We start from the raw sequence: 16,208 nt of genomic DNA, 5'->3' as shown, positions 1-16,208 counted from the left end.
ACAGATTCGAAATTCAAATGTAATATTTTTTTATAATTAAGTGTAACAGTATTTATGGCCAGACTAAGTATATAGACCTTGTCTAGGAACACATAAAATGAACTATTTGCCAAAACTATTTAATATCTATTAAATGAAATGATATACGATAAATGATAATTAATATTAGGTTATGTTTGGCTATTTATAAGTACCCAAAGGCCACCTTCTATGCAAAAACTTAGTGTCATCTTAATAAGGTTTGATTATAAAAACAGACTACAGAGAAATTGGTAATGGTAATAAATATGAGCGGCGAATAATTGAATCAGTTGTCTATTCTTGATTTATTCATTTAAAGCCTATTTATATCATTTATAAATAGTCATTACATAGAAAGAAACTCAGCCGCATATAATGACGTCAAACACTTGATAGTATGAAATCACTAAGACCTTGCAAACTGCGCTTGAACGAATTAAATTTTTTTTTCATAAGTATGTTTAACATATTTTATCATTAATAAAATAACGTAAAGAAAAATTAGTAAATGTTACCAAGTTGCCTAGAATATTTTGTCATAATTTATAATCACCCCCGTAATGAAAAAGAAAACAAGTTCAGTATTTTATGCATATAACTACTATATATTCAATGTTCATAAATAAGTTAAGCAGTGGTGGCTCAGTGGTGAGGACCTCGGACTTGAAATCAACAAGACGGGGTTCGAGACCTGGCTAGCGTGCAGGATATAAATTGATTTTTCAATTTATCTGCGCATGTGTAACATCACCACTGCTCAAAACGATGAAGGAAAACATCGTGAGGAAACCGGCATGTCTAAAAACCAAAAGTTCGACGACATGTGACATCCGCCAACCCGCACTTGGCCAGGGTGATGGATTATGGCCTGAATCCTCATAGAAGGCCTGTGTCCCAGCAGTGGGAACATGTATGGGCTTAGGATGATAATCAATATTTGCTGCATTAATACGGGCTATAATTGCTTGTGGTACTAACCCTTTCATTGCATATTCCAAGTCTCAAACTATTTCTCAGGTATGCTGGTTCGTGTGCCGAAAGAATCTACTGACGCGCGACAAGCCAATTTTCAACGATGACTCCGTATTCAAACTCTTCAGGATATTTTGTCTCCTCGCCGATCTCGTTCAAGACGCTGATGATGCGAACCGTTATGTCGTAAGTACTTTGTCGGAGATGCATTTACACAACGCCTTATGGAAATGGGGTATTTGTATGTGGGAATCGAGCACGCTTCGGCATGAATTGGGTCACCTGGGACGTACCACTCGTCAATTCAATCTTAATCACTTCCCAATTAAAGTCTGCAATCGACCTTACGCCTTTCCAAATGTTGATGGGCGGTGGTATCGGTTATTACCACCAGCTCTGATCCTGGATTATATCAAACCCAACCCCCACTACAACAGTGAACTTCCGACCAAACTCTAGTGCGTTCTGCCAAGCCGCTTTTATGGACGGAGTTGATCGGATACAGTTATGTTGTATGTACTAAATCAAAGGTTAATTTATTGACCGTTATTGTAAGAGCAAATTGGCACGCGATACGGTGATCATTTGGGTTCTTTTTGTTTTATATAGAAATATGTTGATATAATTTGAAATTCTTGGAGCTTATAAATAAAGTTTGCTGGAGTAAAATACAATGATAAATCCAAAAAATAATTACAAACAGATTAATTAATTATTTTTACTCTAATAAATCTGATCTCTCTGCTGTAATGTGCAAATCTTACATAGTATTTCATAATTAACTAACGGTTAGTGCCTACGCGAACGTGTCGCCCGAGGCATCGCAAACACATTACGAATTACAATAACAAACCAACTACGCCTCGAAGACGTCATAGTGTAATACAATATACGCTAATTACCCTACGTCTCCCACTTGCAAGCCACATGTTTTTAATCCACAGCTCCGGTCATTCACATCTCAGTACTCTGTAGAATTTTTATTGTCCTAATTACAATTCATGTTAAATAGATTCAAAATATGACACATTAGCATTATAGAGTGAGATGGCAGTAAAGATATAGAATTTATACTGCGTTTTATGGCATCTTTATTAGTACTCTTTGCCAAAATCAGGAAGTTTAAACAAGTCTGGGAAATTGGCACAGTCCTATACTTTATAGAACATAGCTACCTAGATCAAAGAATGCGTATTCATAACTATACGTACGATCATACGTAAGAGAGAAAAGGAACATTTTTTTAAATCATTTGAAATGTGCTCCAAATTAGGATTACCTTAGGAATTGTGATGACACATTAACTGGGTCGACAAACAAAAATGTACTCAAATGCGACATCATAAAGGTATCGTACGTTCTTACTAATTGAACAAAAGACGGATTATTCAGCAATGTTGAGCTTAGATTTAGCTCTAGTAACTAGAGAATAAAAATCAAAGGTAATAATGTTAGTAGACGTATCAACGGGACAATATATTATAATATATAATATTATTTGCTGCCGTTGCTGTATTTGCAGTTTTTAATTCTTAATCAGATAATGTTATTATTGTTTTTAAAAACTAAAAATTTTTACGCTTTATGATAGAGTCAACTAAATAGTCTCATTTGCTCGTGTAGCAAGTATACGTAAGGCAATTTTTTAATGGCAGCGACAGATAGACCCTAATGAAGATGAGTAATAAACGCATGAGAATATTGTATTGTCACGGATCCTCGTTAAGTGTATAAATTATAGTAAGAATTAAATTTGTCATTTTAAAGTCGGCGACGCACATGCATACAAACAAACAAACAGGATAGATTGAGTTAAAGCTAATAAAATAAGCAAGTTTCAATATGCATAATTTATCTTAAATATAACCAATTGATTCGTTACAAGTATACCTACGTGCAGATGTAAACCTTGGTGGTTATATATGTAACCATGAAAATAACAATCTGCGGTCATAAACACCGAATTAACCTTCATAAGTTTTTTCCTATTATGATCGATACTTTTATAATGATCATCATTATAAAAATATCGATCGAATATTTTATTATCTGCTTTCCTTATTTAACCTGAACACTTAAATTTATTTTTGTTATTACCTTTTGGTGAATAAAACCGAGAAATATAATTATCAATCAACTAATATTAAAAAAGCAATTTTCTAAATACAAAAAAAAGCCCCCTATTGTCCATTTGGCGTTCTTCAATATTCAAGAGATTATCGGTTCTTTAATCTTACCTACAACTTTTATTATTATATGTGCAATATTTTTATTTTTCAGGTGGTTCTACAGCCATCAGAAGCAGGTCTAGTAGCGGAACAGCTGGTCCACTGCCTAGGGTTACGATGGGACGCAGCAGACTGGGAAGCATTGGGCTCATCTATAGGCCATTTCAAGTGGGCAGCATTCTTGGCTGTTCTTGAAGCGAAATATTGCTGCGACCAACAGTTACATTCCGAAGCGCTGGTTGAAGCGGTTGCTGAAATATATGATGTGTTGATTGAAGACATTATTAAGAAGGTTATTTTAAACTTTTCATCTATAATTGATAGAAAATAGAGAGTGAACTACTACTAACATAGACTTAGAAAATTTTATTATTTCCTTACATTTATCTCTTTTTACTACTATTCGTATTTTTATCGGGTCGTGATCGTGTTAGACGCGCACCATCAGGCGACCCATCAGCATTACACTTATTTGGTGGTTCCAACATTGCAGGGCTACCTCTTCAAACGCGGGTATCTCCTCCCAACGATGCGAGAGTACTGGTGTGTGCTGCAGCCGTGTGCCCTGACGTACTACAAGAGCTCCTCCCAGAAAGACCAATGTGGCAGGATTAATATCGATGAGTACTGCTCCGTAGAAGCTGCAGTTGGAGATGGCAAGATACAGAAGTTCCAGTTGATTACTCCAGAACGAACATTCGAGTTTGGAACACAGGATCATAAGTAAGTGGATTATGAAGAATGCAATTGAATGGCCTTTGAAATTCCATTACATGCGAATTCATTTAAGTTTCGTTGATTAATTTTCAATATCACTCTCGAAAAATATATTATATAGCGATATTACTACGGGATACAGCCTTACGCGGGTGAAACCGCGGGGCGCAGCTAGTATCACATAATTTTTTATCACTAGGTTTTGAAAAAATGTTGCAAAATACATAATATTATATACATGAGTAAGAGAGTATCTCACGTTTCAGAGTCAGCTAAGACGTTATAAAACGCTCTATCCACTTATCATAATCTAGGAGTCGTCTCCAATGGGTGTCCGCGCTGCGCCAAGCGGCCGCAGTATCCGGGGGTGCGGAGGGGTACCAGCGGCGAGCGCGCGCGGGGCGGCGCGGGGCGGGCGCGCGCCGCGAGCAGGAGGTGCGGGAGACCAGGGCGCGGCTGCAGCACGAGGTGCGCGCGAGGCTCGCTGCGGAGGCCCAGGCTCAGGTACACTATCAACGTGATGACATGTGACATAATGAAATTATATTTTTGTGAAGGTTTTGCAACAGAAACAGGAGCAAGAGATCAGGGCATAGCTGCAGCATAAGGTTCGGGCGCAGGAAACTGTAGAGGCGCAGGTTCGGGTATGATGTAAAAATAATGTGACATACTGCAAAAATATAGAATTTTACCTGGCTCATTTGCAGAGCCTATATCCTTACCCTTTCCATTCCATTTCTTTATTAGCATAAAAAATCGCCAATATAAAACTCTTAAATGTTTAGAAATTAAAAAACGGAACGAACTCTCACGGGGAGACTCCGTAAAGTAAAGTAAAAAAGCTCGCTGTAAAGTGTTCGAAACGTCGGGTTAATAATATAATGAATAAATCGCGTTTTAAATCCGTTTAAAAAGTTTTTAATTTCTAAATGTATAATACTCGCGTAAAATCTAACACAAGAAAATACTCTTAAATGTCTCGTCCTTGTAAATGAACTCAAAACTATTAAGTATTTAAAAAGTATTAACATTTCGGAAACGAAAACGCAAATCTTAAATTTATTCCTCGAAATGTAAAACAAGATATCGAGGTACTGCTGTCATTTATTTATCTCTTTGACTATGTAGTAAATTACACCGATTCTATTAAACAGTAGAGTGCTAAGTTTACAATGTCAATAAAATACAATACATTCAATAAGCTGCTGTCTACAAAGATCGTATATCAATTTATAGGAACTAGCAGAATTAGCACAACAAGACAACAAAAAGTTAGAGGAATTGAAGCACGCACAGACTGAACTTGAAAGGTTATTGCAAGAAGAAACTCAAGCCAAACGAGACGAAGAAATTGTTAGGGCGTTGCAAGCCAGGTAAAGTTAACCAATGTCTAAAATTTCATATTTTAATACAATTAAATATTAAAGTTTTTTTTCCAAACAAAACAAAGAAAATTGAACTTTTGGCCGCGCTCACTACAATTGTTTAAAATCAATAAAACGAATAGATCAGTACATGGACTTATTATCTTTACGCTAATCGAATTATTAATATTTTTAGAGTACTAGCAGAAGAATGGGAACGGAGAGAAGAATTGGAAAGGCTTCAAGAGGAACAGAATAGAATGCTAGAAGAAGAAAGGCTTAAAAGAAAGCAGTTTGAGTTATTACAAGCTGAAAAAGAAGCACAATATAGAGGTAAGTCCTACCTTCAACAACAATAACATTATATATTTTTTACAAGCAATACCATTTTGACTTTATTCAGAAGCGCTTTCAATCGTCTAAATACATAATTTAACATGTAGGAACCACCGGTTGAGAAAGGAGTTTGTACAGAGAAGAGTATCTGTAAATAATTCATTATACTACAAAAATAACTTGCTATATTATGTTTCGAAGCTACCCATTTTAATCTACGACATTATCGAGTTCTCTTGAAGGAGGCTTTGTCGATTGGCAAACATATCTATATAAAATAAATAAACAGCAAATTTTGTGATTATCAAATACTTCGATTATTATTTTGTAAATTTGTTTCATTTTCACTATGTATGTACAAGACTTAAGTTTATCTGAATATATATTATTATAAACGAATGCTCAGAAGCAGAACGTCGTCTCAAAGAACTGGAGCAAGAGAAGCAGAAGTTGGACTCGGAGCTGCGAGCAGCTCAGGAGAAGATACAGAAGACTGAACATAATGCCAATGCTCTACACGTCCAATTGCGGGTAAGACATCTTTCGTTCAGATACTAAATTATTCGGGGCTATTTAAACTTGTGTCTGAAATCATACATTCTTGCGAACTATAAACTTCGTATTTCGTATTCTATTACTACTAATAATTTGAAGTTGAAGAGTCTGTTTGTTTAAACGCGATAATCTCAACTCCTAAACAGATTTCAAAGATTTTTTGACCATTGGTTATGCACGAGTGATACACAGGCAAAGTCGGGTTTACCGCTACTTTTTAATAAATCTACTTTGTACTTACGTGTGTCGTGTGTCTTCATCCTGATGCGTTAAATTCAAAGTCTTCTAGGTTTGCCTTTTACGAGATATTAATATATTTGATACCAACCGACTAAAGTTATTCATTCGACTTTATTTTTTGTCTACCTCAAAACATTTTACGAACCATTTTTATTTAACTTAAATTTCTACTCTGACCATTTGAAGGCGGTTCAGTTTTTTGTTAAAAATAATCATAACTGAGGGTTACTAAAGACGATGTAAGGAAAAGCGCTACCACTTTCTCCATCTTTAATAAACAATTAATTAACAGGATTTAACCCCAGTACTTCGCAACGGGGAGCGAGCCCGCAGAGCCATATCATTCGTTCCTACCACGAAAAGTTCGTCAGATACCCTCATTGATGTCAGAGCTATAAGACATCTTAAAGTATTGGATGATAATGAAAATTTGTAAACAGTTAACTAAAATACAACTGAAATCTCTGAGGCAGAATTTCTTAATACTGTTTTTATTTTGTAGTTATAACATACGAGTACATTCCGATTTATACAAGGAAATTTGTGTTTGAAAGAAACAATGGGATGTAAGTTATAACGAAATGTGATTTGACTGTCTTAATAATTTGTGTTATTGTACATGAAACAGGAATATTCTTGCAAATAATTATAGATATATCAATGAAAATCATGTAAACAATAGTTCGTTTTTGTATTTGATGTAGTCATAATTATACAATATTTGTAAGAAATAGGATAAATTTAACAAAAAGTTTAGTTCTTTCGTGTAAATATATAAACGGATTTGCCGAGACGATACATTTTATTACTTATAACGTAGGTATATTTTATATTGTATTTTTACTCAATACTTACTTACATGTAGATGTAAATGCGTATTATTTACCCTTGGGTGCTTTTTTTATTGAATTTATTGTGACGAGATTTGTCTCTTTATCAGCTTTTATATAGTAGTACTAATTTATTTGTCAAATTAATTATATTTTATTTTATACACTGAATGAAGGCTTGCAGCGAACTAAGTCTCTCCTTAGAGAACTTAATGATCATTATTGATTGCAGCTTGTATGTATAATGTAAGAAGTATAAAATTGTATATTGTACTTAATTATTAAGGAATGCATTTTATATACAGTACTTAGCAGAGTACTTTTTTATTTGTCTTTGTATTTGCTCTTTACTTTACAGATTTATTTGCCAAATGTGATAAATAAAAGGCAGCTTGCAATCCTTCAAAAATGTTGTACTGACCATAATAAACCATATTGTCTATGCCATGTTTACAATAATAATAAAAAAATATACAAAACATCGTTGTGTCATTTTTTCCCGCCTTTTTTCTCTGCAGCGGCTGCAGCAGCTTGCATCTTCTTTTGCAATTTTTTCAACTGAAAATGAAAAAAATAAGGTAGGGTTGAGGAAAATAAGGATGGCTCGGGATGTATCTTATAGAAAAGGTAGGATTTATGTCTTCTTTTTTCCTTTTTTGCCTTTTCCTTTGAGCTATTGAAAGAACATTTATATACTTACAATAAGATTAATAAATAAAATGTATATAAGATAACTAAGAATATTTAATTTTATCAACATTTTATTTTAACTTTGTTATACGAACACCATTTTGTATATTTACAATATTAACTACGAGATCTTTTTAACATAACAAAAATTTAGAAAATAGATTCAAGTAGGGATAAGTGTATGAATGAATAAAATATGATGGTCCTTATTAATAGCAAAAAGAAACAGTTACAACCGATTACGCAAGTTTTTGATTTATTATATTACTTTCCTAATTAGCGCAAACATCTAGTATATTAAGTTTTATATTTATTATTTACTAGCACTCCGCTCGCAGCTTCGCCTACGCTGTCAAAGTAAAGTCCCGTGGCAATGAGATGTTTCACCTCGGTAAAATGTAGCCTATGTTACTCACTAACCTCGTGAAGGAAAGAAAGAAATAAATACGTTTTCGCATTTTTATAATATATTAGCTAGTATAGTATTATGTTTATACAAGGATAGTCTGTGCTCTCACCCGTTTCTTCTCAGCCCGATTGGCGAGAACATCCCTCCAGGCGCACTGTATGACCCTGGCTGCATGTTCTAGAAGGAATTTGTTCATTTTCTCCGTCATCTCTTGGTGATACTCCTCTTCCCTCTCCGCCATCAGTGGAATATACTCCTTGTCTTGTTCAGCTAATTTTATCTAGACAAATATGTATTTATAAAATAATGTTATTTTATTGGTATGTAGCTGTGTCATGCGAAAATAAATTTATCTGTTATTTGGGTGTTAGTCCGACAATCATGCTGAAACTACGGAACGGATTTTGATGAAATTTGGCATACAGATAGGTTATAAGCTGACTTAGGTGATAGGATACTTATTATCGCGATTAAATGCTCCCGTGGGATAAAACACGAATTTTGATATCCGGGCGGACCCGGGACGAGTATTTAATTATACAAAATTTAAGTACCCGCAATCGACAATTCAAAATTATATGGAAGGTATGCTAGTAGTTCATAATGTGTGCCAATAAATAATTACGTGTAAACATCGTCGATTTCTAATCGTACACATATTTTATAAAAAGTTATTTTTTTTTTTTATAAAAGTAAGACTTGTATTGCAAAATTACTCCAACCTCAAGTTCATCACACTTTTGTAGTTCGTCTTCATATTTCTCCGTAAACTCATCCAACTCCACTTGCTTATCTCCCATCTCTAAGTCATATTTTTGTAGCCATGACAACAGTTGTGTCTCCACTTTAAACCTACAAGAAAACCCACCCTTAATTATAAGTATTCATATTATGGACTGGAATTATAACTTCTTCAGTAAAATCATAAAGGCGTCTATGGCTCAACCAGCAATCAGCATTATTGATATAATCGCTATGACTAATATCTTATTAAACTTGTAGAATCAATTATGTGGGCCGATCCCGGCGGCACTGCAATGCCGGGCCGACCCGTGACGGGAGTGGAGCGAGCCCCGAACATCCCGTCGGTTTACAAAAATCAGTTTAATATACTGGTCCCGCTGTGCGGGAACTTTCAGATATTAAGCTGAAAAGAACAGATACTACACTTTGATCTTAGCCAAAAGGCCGAGAAGCGATACCGTAATAACGGAATCAAGGTTATTTAATACGTACAGAAAAAACTACTAAAGCGCGTGCTAAAAATACTTTATCAAAAGTGGAGTCACCTAGCGGACACATACGCAAATCAATGTAACTTACATGATATTGGCATATAGTGTATGGCGCCATCTATCGTTTAACATTAATATTAACCGTTCTTGTATGCTTTATTTTACAGAACAACGCCTAACATAATTGCGAAAAGACAAATATTATGAAGAACCTTCCACTACAGGGACCAAAACCGAAAGCGAACGAGTTAAGGTGAATTTCAATTCAATACTTTATATGCTAAGTGCTAACTCCTTTTTATATTGGAGCGGCGGGTTTGCCTGATGGTAAGTAATGCATTCGCACGCACGTATGTAGCATTCGCCGTGTACTATTTCACACTTTTCTGTTGAGGTGTGGTACCTTCCCCAGTGCAACCCTGAGCCATTAATAGCACGTATCCATCAGACATCAATAAAATTTACTAACTCTGAAACTGTTATTGCATACATACGTAATCAAATAAAAATATTTCAATTAACTCATACCCAGATATTATAGAATTCCCACAGTATCAACAAAAGGTGCAAAATCTTACCGTCGAGCTCGTTGGTTCTTCTCATCAATGAGGTTCTTCCTGAGAATGTTCTCGTAAAGCTCGCGTGATTCTGTCTCTTCCTCCTTGAGCATTTCATTCTTAACGAGGTGCGCACGCGTCGCTAGCACCATCTGGCGATCTGAATCTAAACTGTTAAGGAATTTTTCATTTCTTTATTGTGTCGTTTTTACCTTGTTATTTTGTTATTGTACTTTACTAAACAATAATAATAACAACTTTTAAATAATCTTTATATATGTAAACTTTAAAAATATATGTAAGACAAACCGTTTATATAAACTAAATTGTAATTGCTATAAATTGTAAATTTTAAAAATGTCAAAAAATGTATGTATGTATGAAAATAAATAATATAATATAATCTTAATGCACACAAATTTTATGACACAATGTTTGTCCGCGATGGACTCCCAAAACTACACAACCGAATTTTGACAAATTTGCAGTTTTGCAGAGCAGTTTAATCCAACTTAAAAGATAGGATGGTTTATATTATTTCAATTACGATAAATGACTTCCCGTGCGGAGCCGGAGCGTGCAGCTAATTAATCTTTAAAAGTATGTTATTACTTAAAAAATTAAAATATTTTGAGGTATATTCAATTACATTTTCTTCTTCAACTTCAAATCAGCGTCTCGGTTAAGAATCGCCAGCTCGTGTTCCAACTTGGCTATTATCTCCGATTTCAGCTTCATGGTTTCCACAAAACTATCATTTTCTTCTTTCAATGACTGCGTATACTCTGAAGAACATTATTTACATAGAAAACAAAAATAATGCCACCACAGATAACATGATACTATTAAACACTTTTAAATACCTGTATATAATCTTTGATATTAAAAAATATATTTCTGATAAGACAAACTGTAAAAGAGTATGGAAAAGCCTAAGAGACGTTAATCATTTTATCGTGTATTATTGTGATATATTGTACTTTACTTACATTGGGACAAGTTGATTGTAACTCAAATATTGAAATTAACTCATCATATATTATACCCAAAACCTTCAATTTCCTATACCATGACTCATACTTACCATTTATTTTTTCTATGAGCTTTTGATTCGAGCCTTCCAGTTTCCTTGTATCCAGTTTTGCAGCCAGTTCCTCTGCCGCGGTTGTATCCATCTGCTTCACCATCAAATCGCGAAACTTTTCAAATGTCAATAGGTATTCTAGACCTGGTACTCTTCGCCTCGTCTATTTGTAGAACAAATATAATTGTCATTGATAGAAACATAATAAATAAAATGTTATTATAAAAATTTTGGACAATACAATGATTATTCACGCCTTACTTCTAGACAATATCTTATAAAAGATGACTGAGTATAAATAATAAATACTATAATGAAGTCTGTAATTTCTTACTTCCACATATTCCGCATATTCTTGTTTCATCTGTAATCAATACAATAGGATATGAAAAACTGTAGAATTTTTGTTAAGCAATATTAAATAAATAAGATTTCGACCTCATCCACCATTTCTATCACTTTTGGGCGCAGTTGTGGGTAACTATTTAAAATGTACATGAGATGCCCTAGTTCTGGATTCAGTCTGTTTTTCAATGAGACATCGCCCTGAAAAATAAACGAAGTCTAGGCAAAAATTTCAAAAGCAGTTAGGAGAATTACTTCTAAAGATTTGAATTATTATCCACTTTCGCTAGATTTGGAAATAAACATATTCCTATTCCCATAATATACTTCTCATAAAATTATATATTCATATTTTGTTATTGTAAGTTAATTACATAAAATTATATGATAATAACAATAATTATTCATTCACTCATTATATTTAACTTACAGCTTTAATATCTTCCATTGCAGCCATGTTCAGGAGACTAGTGGAAAACAGAGGGTTATCATACTGCTCGAATATGAAAATCAAATCTTCCATGTGCTGAGACGATAATATTGAATTGAGGGTACGGTATTCTTGCACAAGGTTAGGAAGACAGATGGCAAGCTTGGTTTTATATATGGCTTCGTCGAGAATCTTCGTGATTCGTTCCGCTTGGATGTGACATTCCAGATCGATTGGGGAAGCAGCTAAAAATATATTATGATGATTGTACATCCTGTTTTGCTTTTATTTTAATAGTGAAATCTTGCATAGATACCCAAGTCCCCGGGAAAGGAATTTTTGCCGACCAAAACCCCACTGTGTTCCGTCGAGCTGCTTGAGTGAAGGAGCCACGGGAGCTGGTTATAATTCGTCCGCGACCCCTTCATTACTGTACATCTTCCTAAGAATCATCAACAGCCCACATATGTTCCCACTGCTGGGACACAGGCCTCCTATGAGGGTTCAGGCCATAATCTACCACGCTGGCCAAGTGCGGGTTGGCAGATGTCACATGTCGTCGAACTTTTGATTCTTGGACATGCCGGTTTCCTCACGATGTTTTCCTTCACCGTTTTAAGCAGTGGTGATGTTATCCCCATGCGCAAATAAATTGAAAATCAATTTATTTCCTGCACGCTCGCCCGGTCTCGAACCCCGACTTATCGATTTTGAAGTCCGAGGTTCTCACCACTGAGCCACCACTGCTTATCTTCCTAAGAACTTCCTACTAATATAATAAACGATAAAGATATTTGGATATATGTATATTTCACACAAAACCAGTTGATCGGATTTGTATGAAATTTTTATAAGTATATATTGTAGATATAAACATAGGCTACTATTAATTCAGGTACACACAAGTAAATGTAATTTTTAAAGGTTCAATGTTTGCAGGTATAAATTGAACTCGCAAAACGCAATGTATTGTCACCGATCCTTGTTAATTATACAGTTTAAATTAAATCTGTTCGTAAAAAGTGGATCAAAATCGAATCTAAACAAGTCAGTAACACACATATATACATTCAGGTGCATTAATGAAAGCGTGTTAATAGCTGTGTGGAATAAAATAATAACATAAACAAGGGACTAAAACCAACCATTGTCTTTTGTAAAATCTGGTTCATCCTTCGCGCTCCGTTGGGATCTACTACTGCCAGTCCTAGAGCTCTCAGAGAACGTCGACGATTGAAGAGTTCCAGATGACAGTGTGTCCATAACTTATTAATAAATAATAAACATGTAATAAAAAGCACTTCTCCGTGTATATGATACCGTGATTAATCAGCGGTTCAGAAACAATTCAGTTGCTATGGTTACTGATAGGTTTATAAACCTGTTCGATGATTTAAATAAAAGAATGATAATTAAAAAGTTTTAATTAAAATAATATGTATTAAAATCTATACTTAATTAAGTAAATTATTACTTATACCTTTATATAAAGCTTAACAGTATGTTTGTTAGGCTAGGATAAGTGTTAATTTCAGAAACTACTGCACCGATTTCAAAAATTCTTTCAATTCCTGAGTGATAAAGCCTATGTATGTATTACAGGTGAAACCGAGGTGGACCGTTAGTGAGTATATAAATAGAAACAATGTATGTTAATATACATTGTCGCAGTTTATGTATTCGTACAAAGCTCGAAATATGTAGTACATGCATTTATATAATGCCTAGTAAATTACCTGAAGTCTTAAAATTGCATTCATCAGTTTTCAAAAATAGACAATGCTTACCTATAAGCATACGAAACGTAAATTTACGTTAAGAGCTAATCTGTCATACATATAAATTAGTAAATTCTATTACCGATCTATGCATTTTTACTACTTCCGTTGGTTATTTCTACAAGGTACTCAATTCATCATCATACAAGACTTACAACGATCAACATTAGTTGCTATGAAACTAATATCTCTTGTTTGTTCGATACGCACCAAATCATAGAATAATACAACGCGTTTAATCAAACATCCACCAGATTTAAGAAGACAAAATGCCAAAGAAAAGTAAAGTGAACAAACTGGCTCGTATGTCAGATGAAGAACGAGCAAGATACTTGCAACACCGTGCAGATGTGGAAGAGGAAGCTAGGAGAAGGAAACGGGAGCTAGTGGCCAGATTTATTAAGGTACTATTAATATCATAACGCTACAATTAATATTATAAATGCGAAGGTTTCTCTGTCTGTCAGTCTGTCTGATTTACGCGTGATGAAGAAGTGTCTTCAGGCGTAAATCATTAAACCGATTTGATGAAAATTCATAGCGGAAAGGCGGGCTAAGCCGCGCATGGAAAGCTATTATAAACACAAAAACTTATCCAAGTAAAGTATATGCTTCTGCTTCTAAATAAAGTATACTCTAGTTGAATTAGATAAAACGATTTAAAATGGAATATTATATAAAAGTTGTATAAATATTGTATTTTAGAACAAACTTGACAAAGAAGAAGCATTCAGCAAAATAAATACAGCAAAAATAAATCAGGAGTGGAGGTATATTTTACGAAGAATAAAATGTCAGCAGATGGTGTTGGAAATTCAGGTAACTTTCAATGTATAAATATTCGAAAAGAGATAATTATCTTCTCTCTTCCCCACCCTTATCTAAAGAAAGAATAATTTTAATATCACCAATTGTCCTAAAGTATATTAATTAAGTTCTCCCTAACGTTCTCCTATATTTTTCCCTTAAAGAGTATCCTAACAATCTTTCATTTTGATAGTTATAATAGAAAGAAAAGGGATGATAATGTACTATGATTAGCTACTTACATAGTCACCTATAGGTAATCTATCTAATAAATTATGTAAAACGATGTAAAATCAGGGTATGATGGCAAGTTTCAACTTTCTGATGGAGAGGAAGAATCGTCTCATTAGTTCGTTGACCAGTGCTGTGGATGATTCAGATGAACAGCATCGACGTGCTTTCCAGGCGCATACGGAAAATTTGAGCTATTTCTTGAGTAAGGAACGAAAATAAACTGATAGCTTTTTCATACTATATTATGTAATGGGTAAAATATGAAACTATATTAAAATAACTTGAAACATAAATTGTTAAAACAAAGAAATTAAAAATATGTAATTCATATACATATCTGTTTTATTTGAATACGCGCACACAACCGCAAAAATGTGTATTCTTATATTTCTAAATCTATATATTATATAAAAGAAAGTGGTTTTAGTTATACTATTTATCACTCAAGAAGGGATTAACGGATTTGGCTGAAAATTTGCGCAGAGGTAGCTTAGAATCAGGACACAGAAATAAGAAAGTTTTTATCTCAGAAATCCTACGGAAACGGGAACATGCGAGGAAAACCCCGGGTCTATCTTTCCAGCGACTATGCGGGCAAAGCCGCGGGCGGCAGATAGTTGCAGATAAAATAATACTATCCTAGTAGATTATCATAATTTTCCACGATACGATGTGTTCCAATATATTGTATAATACGATGTGCTTCACATTCCAATATTATAAACTTTCAGGAATAGGATCGCAGCGTTTAGACAAATTACAAGCTTTATACGAACATCAAAAGAACTGCTTCCTCGAGACTTGGGATAAAGAAGAGTTAGATATAACCGACAATCAGGATAGAGCAGAGTTCAAATTAACGCTTATTACATTTATACAAGATCGAGACTTTAAGTTATACAAAAAACAAATTGAAAATGAAAGGGCTACAGCCAAGAATGACGCAAGGCTAGAGGTAGGTAATTAATTGGTAGAAATCTTAAAGTATCAACGTTTCTAGGGGTAAAAAATATGGTAAGTGTGATATTATCCCAAGGAATAATTTTATTTCACGCGCTTCATTTAATATTAATACAAAACAAACAACCGTATAATCGCAAAACAATGTTCATATCCATGATCATTTCTACGTAAATTGTATATCATCCTTCCAGTCGTCACAGTTCGAACGTCCCTTTTCCGACAAACAGAACAATAGATTTTTTGAGAACTCACACTTGTCTTCCGTGTTTTCTGGAATAAAAAGTGCGAGCATAAGTTTTACATTTATTTTGCACTATTATCTAAATATTATCAACCTTAAATTTAATTTTTAGTTTTATAGCATTGAAATGCTTTATAAATTAGAAATTTTGAAAGAATAGAAAAAATTTGAT

The 16,208-nt window shown here is 34.1% G+C and overlaps 3 protein-coding genes and 1 non-coding gene across 4 annotated transcripts in view; 2 read left to right on the top strand and 2 right to left on the bottom strand.

The window, feature by feature from the left end:
- The window catches only part of LOC119838738 (differentially expressed in FDCP 6-like), an 18,175-nt gene extending 11,055 nt beyond the window's left edge, over positions 1–7,120 (top strand). Inside the window, exons 3-10 of the mRNA XM_038364832.1 lie at positions 1,039–1,179; positions 3,274–3,513; positions 3,715–3,944; positions 4,253–4,442; positions 5,175–5,311; positions 5,499–5,635; positions 6,045–6,169; positions 6,726–7,120. Of these exons, the coding sequence (XP_038220760.1) occupies positions 1,039–1,179; positions 3,274–3,513; positions 3,715–3,944; positions 4,253–4,442; positions 5,175–5,311; positions 5,499–5,635; positions 6,045–6,169; positions 6,726–6,869 (1,344 nt within the window). The 3' untranslated portion in view covers positions 6,870–7,120. The remainder of the gene's footprint in view (positions 1–1,038; positions 1,180–3,273; positions 3,514–3,714; positions 3,945–4,252; positions 4,443–5,174; positions 5,312–5,498; positions 5,636–6,044; positions 6,170–6,725) is intronic.
- Positions 7,121–7,738: 618 nt separating this feature from the next.
- LOC119838740 (dynein regulatory complex protein 10-like) lies at positions 7,739–13,276 on the bottom strand. Its single transcript, XM_038364833.1, is given in 9 exon segments — positions 7,739–7,821; positions 8,472–8,642; positions 9,085–9,214; positions 10,176–10,325; positions 10,804–10,939; positions 11,239–11,396; positions 11,633–11,784; positions 12,014–12,258; positions 13,159–13,276. Coding segments are annotated over 9 exon segments (1,329 nt in total). The 3' UTR covers positions 7,739–7,752.
- On the bottom strand, positions 9,370–9,562 carry LOC119838760. The gene has a single exon (XR_005288215.1). It is a non-coding gene; the product is annotated as a U2 spliceosomal RNA (small nuclear RNA).
- A 751-nt stretch (positions 13,277–14,027) lies between the features above and the next one.
- Positions 14,028–16,208, top strand: part of LOC119838697 (dynein regulatory complex subunit 2) — an 8,835-nt gene continuing 6,654 nt past the window's right edge. Inside the window, exons 1-4 of the mRNA XM_038364778.1 lie at positions 14,028–14,195; positions 14,497–14,610; positions 14,896–15,034; positions 15,564–15,787. Of these exons, the coding sequence (XP_038220706.1) occupies positions 14,061–14,195; positions 14,497–14,610; positions 14,896–15,034; positions 15,564–15,787 (612 nt within the window). The 5' untranslated portion in view covers positions 14,028–14,060. The remainder of the gene's footprint in view (positions 14,196–14,496; positions 14,611–14,895; positions 15,035–15,563; positions 15,788–16,208) is intronic.

This window comes from Zerene cesonia, unplaced genomic scaffold (genome assembly GCF_012273895.1).
Source record: "Zerene cesonia ecotype Mississippi unplaced genomic scaffold, Zerene_cesonia_1.1 Zces_u004, whole genome shotgun sequence".
NCBI lineage: Eukaryota > Metazoa > Arthropoda > Insecta > Lepidoptera > Pieridae > Zerene > Zerene cesonia.
The sequence above is the reverse complement of the archived record's forward strand: the minus strand, read 5'-3'. Positions and strand labels throughout refer to the sequence as shown.